Source organism: Phaseolus vulgaris, chromosome 9, assembly GCF_000499845.2.
Source record: "Phaseolus vulgaris cultivar G19833 chromosome 9, P. vulgaris v2.0, whole genome shotgun sequence".
In the NCBI taxonomy this organism is placed as follows: domain Eukaryota; kingdom Viridiplantae; phylum Streptophyta; class Magnoliopsida; order Fabales; family Fabaceae; genus Phaseolus; species Phaseolus vulgaris.
In genome coordinates, this window is record NC_023751.2 from 25411279 (window position 1) to 25415684 (window position 4406).

A 4406-nucleotide genomic window follows, 5' to 3' on the forward strand; every position below is an offset into this window, starting at 1 on the left:
CTCTTGGTTGATCACCTATTTATAGCACTTTCTTATTGGGTTTAAAACCCTGTTGAACTTTTACTCTTTACACCTGATCCTCTTTAATCACATTCGTTATGTTTTGGACCCTTTAAATGAATTTTGTCACAATAACTATTTATTTATTTTTCACCTTTCAGTCAACCTTTCAACTTTCCTATCGGTCAACCTCTCATCGATCGTAGACAGTACATTTCTTATTTACATTACCTCATTATCTTTTATAATAATATATAATATTTATTTTTGGTAATCTATGGTCTGAGGATGAACTCACTTAATAGAAATATCACTTAATAGAAATACAGCAAGTTTATATTGAAGTTAAATATGTATCACAGTGTTAAATTTTGAAAATTACTTATCTTCTTACTCTTCTTCAAGATCCAAATCAATGACAATAAAACTTGAAAAATTTATGGATCTCAAGAGAGGGGATCTTCTAAGATGTGTCTCGTGAACTAAAAAGCAAGAGATGGACCCATTAGAGCAAATAAGTCAATCTTTTCCACTGGGGTAAACCTTTCTTTTCAAGTAAAAAAATATGAAGTAATTGCTGCCAAAAGAATATACACAAGGAGTAGTGGAGGAAGAATTTACATATTTTTGAACGACCAATTTTAGTTAATTGTAATTATTCAACACTTGTCCAGTACATCTTGCACTCTGGTTCATTAATACCAATTAATTCAATTAATCTAAGTGTCCATTGCTCATCATTAAGCGATTCCGTTGCTTAATTTCATTACTCTCAACGATCATGCCACAATATTAACATGACAGAGAAAGAAAGGGTGCTGTTGTACAATCAATTCGAACTTCATCTTAATTGATAGGTTTGGTAAAACCCAATTAACTACCCTCTGAAAGCAGTTGTAGAATTATGCAGCTAACTTAATTATATATTAGTTTAATCTAATTTCTATCCTCAATTGTTTAGTGTAAGTAAAACATAATAGGGTTCATACGTGTGTTTTTTTACAAGTGTGTGTAAATTTTATAGGTTAATTTTATAAGATTAAGTTAGATTTAAATTTTATTTCTATTAGTATATCAGAGTGAAATAGAATATTTTTTAGTAAATTGTTATTAGATTTATCAGACATTACCATCACTAACTATAGTACCATACATCACTAACTATAGTACCACAAGTTGACACAACATTTTATAAATACTTTATAAACTAATTTTATAAGGTTTGAATTATATTTAAATTGAATTCCTAATACTTACTTCATTATCCTTTTCTTTACCAAGGTTTTTCTTTTTGACGGTTTTGATCTTCCATGCAGCATCATTTAGGCCTTGCTTAACGGCCAAAACTACCCAATAATCAGGATTCAATTGGGTCCCATATTTTTTTTCTGACAGTATGTTTAGTTTGATCACACCAATTGCTTTGGGTTTTCTCTCTTTATATACACCCCTACAACCTACAAACACTTCTCACTTCCCTCCTTTCTCTTTCTCTCTCTTACTCACTTTGCAAAGAAGAACATGACAACCACTCCAGTCCCTTTGCTTTTCTTCCTCTTCTCCCTCCTCACTCCTACCCTCATTTTCTCTTCACCACTTCATAACGCTGAAGAGGTCGTGCAAGAGGTCAACAGGTAAACTTACTCTAACTCATCCATGTTGCCCACTTGCATTTTCATCTCCTATTCTACATTCAAACTATTAAAAGGGATCACTTTTTTCACTTTCATCAACTTCATCTCATCACTACATATTACATCTTCCAAAGTATTCTTCTACATTATTGGGTAGTGCTTGTTTAAACACCCAAATTGTTTCTTCAAAAACAACTCCTTTGCTTTTCATAAGGATACATTCTCAGTTTAAAACTTTATAAATCCTATCAATTTTAACATGCTACATAAATTAATGAATTTTATATTGCTCCTTGACACAAAACACTTTTTACTCTACCTTTTGGTTATAATATAAAAGGAATAGATCAAATTTCAGTCACAGTCACTCGCAAAACATTTATAATGATAAAAAAAATTTATAAAAAAATCCCTTTCAATTTCATAATAGCGTCTAATGATGACAAAGGTTAATAGGACCCTTTACAATAATACTAGTTACTATATACTAACCAACATGTCTAGTTGGTTGGATTTTTATATGGATGGGCATTAACTTCATCATCAATTATTTTGTTAAAATTAATTGAACAAAAGACAATTACTATTATTATTATTAACTGAATTTTTGGGTGCAGGAAAATCAACGCCTCCATGGCTAGACATAGGAGGAACTTGGGCTACCTCTCATGCGGCAGTGGCAACCCCATTGACGACTGTTGGCGGTGCGACCCGAATTGGGAGCAGAACCGGCAAAGGCTAGCGGACTGCGCAATCGGGTTCGGAAAGAACGCCATCGGCGGAAGGGACGGGAAGATCTACGTGGTGGACGACGCCGGTGACGACGACCCGGTGAACCCGAAGCCAGGGACGCTCCGCCACGCCGTGATCCAAGACGAGCCCCTCTGGATCATCTTCGCGCGCGACATGGTGATCCAGCTGAAGGAGGAGCTTCTAATGAACTCCTTCAAGACCATCGACGGCCGCGGCGCCAGCGTGCACATCGCCGGCGGCCCCTGCATCACCGTCCAGTACGTGACGAACGTGATCATCCACGGCATCCACCTGCACGACTGCAAGCAGGGAGGGAACGCTATGGTGCGGTCCTCCCCACGGCACTACGGGTGGAGAACCGTGTCGGACGGCGACGGCGTGTCCATCTTCGGAGGAAGCCACGTGTGGGTGGACCACTGCTCCTTGTCGAACTGCAACGATGGGTTGATCGACGCCATCCATGGGTCCACTGCCATCACCATCTCCAACAATTACATGACGCATCATGACAAGGTCATGCTCTTAGGTCACAGTGACTCCTACACTCAGGACAAGGACATGCAGGTCACTATTGCTTTCAACCACTTCGGTGAAGGCCTTGTTCAAAGGATGCCAAGGTACTTTACATCTTCACCATTTTCTTTTACACCATATATCTTCATTCAAAATTGTTTTTTTTTCACCCTCAGAGTTATTTTGTAGGGCCAAAATTGAGTGTGAAAAACGTTTGTGCAATTTGCAGGTGTAGGCTTGGGTATTTCCATGTGGTGAACAATGATTATACTCACTGGGAAATGTATGCCATTGGGGGAAGTGCTAATCCAACCATCAATAGCCAAGGCAACAGATTTGTTGCACCAGATGACAGATTCAGCAAAGAGGTGATTGATAATATCAGTGATATGCAATGATTAAGTGTAGTTGTACTATTCCATGCATGTGTAATGATGCTAAATTTGGTACTTGTTTAGGTGACAAAACGAGAAGAGGCAGCAGAGAGTGAATGGCAGGGCTGGAATTGGAGATCAGAAGGGGACTTGTTAGTAAATGGTGCATTTTTCACTGCTTCCGGAGCTGGAGCCTCCTCTAGCTATGCAAGGGCTTCTAGCCTAAGTGCAAGACCATCTTCACTTGTTGCTTCCATTACAACAGGTGCTGGTGCACTATCCTGCAAGAAAGCTTCTCCTTGCTCATCATGACTCATCAACCAATTTCTGCCTCATCCATTCATTCCAAAAAGGAAAAAAATTCAACAAAATATATACATGTGTTCCAAAAAGAAAAAGAAAAAAAAGGAAGAAGGGCTAGTATATGGTGGTGGATCTCTAGCTTTTATTTACTTTTCCTTGGATTTCCACTATTTTCGCCCTTTTTTGGGGGCTTCTTAGATTGTGTTGCTGTTTTTCTTTTCTTTTTCTTTAGTTTTGATGAGTTGGTCATGATTACAACCTCCACCTGTTTACTCTCAGAACCAAGTCAGTTGAAGAATGTGGACGTATATATTCTAAGAGGAAAACAAGTGAAGAAGAGTTGATATTATCATTATTCTGTTATAATACAAAGTTTTCCATAGGTTTTATAGTATATCATATATGTTAATTAAACTCTCTTTTCTATCTTCTGTCTCTCTTCTAGTCCCATGTGACCGACACATGCGCAGACACACAAATGCATAGTGTGCTGACTAAGACAGGTTTTTGATTAAATAGGAGCAATTTTTTTCTATATTACTAAAGTGAGATCGCTTTTATAGCATGATTTATGTGTAATAACTCTGTGTAATATTTTGAATTAAAATACAATTTCTAATTGATACGAATTCTTCATCTTTAAAAAACCATCACATTTTGATAAAATAAAATAAAAATTGTTTCACTTTTATAAAAACCAGACTATAAAGATTATTTAAAATTATAAATTTAATCCAAAAGGAAAGAAAAGAATCGAATCCCATCAATCATATGTTTGTCCATATTTAAATGCATTGAGCATTAGAAAATGCTCAACTATCCTAATAAC

At 36.7% G+C, this 4406-nt stretch overlaps 1 protein-coding gene across 1 annotated transcript; it reads left to right on the forward strand.

Annotated features, from left to right (window-relative positions):
- Positions 1–1458: 1458 nt before the first annotated feature.
- On the forward strand, positions 1459–3971 carry LOC137821712 (probable pectate lyase 18). Its single transcript, XM_068626438.1, has 4 exons — positions 1459–1634; positions 2252–3004; positions 3130–3268; positions 3359–3971. Exons 1-4 carry the CDS (start codon positions 1522–1524, stop codon positions 3584–3586), a joined length of 1233 nt encoding a protein of 410 aa, XP_068482539.1. The 5' UTR covers positions 1459–1521; the 3' UTR covers positions 3587–3971.
- The last annotated feature ends 435 nt before the right edge of the window (positions 3972–4406 follow it).

Excerpts from the sequence above, each read along its gene's own strand:
- LOC137821712 (XM_068626438.1), top strand. The coding sequence starts at position 1,522 with ATGACAACCACTCCAGTCCCTTTGCTTTTCTTCCTCTTCTCCCTCCTC. Across the intron at positions 1,635-2,251 it reads GTCGTGCAAGAGGTCAACAG|GAAAATCAACGCCTCCATGG; the intron begins GTAAACTTACTC and ends TTTTGGGTGCAG. Across the intron at positions 3,005-3,129 it reads CTTGTTCAAAGGATGCCAAG|GTGTAGGCTTGGGTATTTCC; the intron begins GTACTTTACATC and ends TGCAATTTGCAG.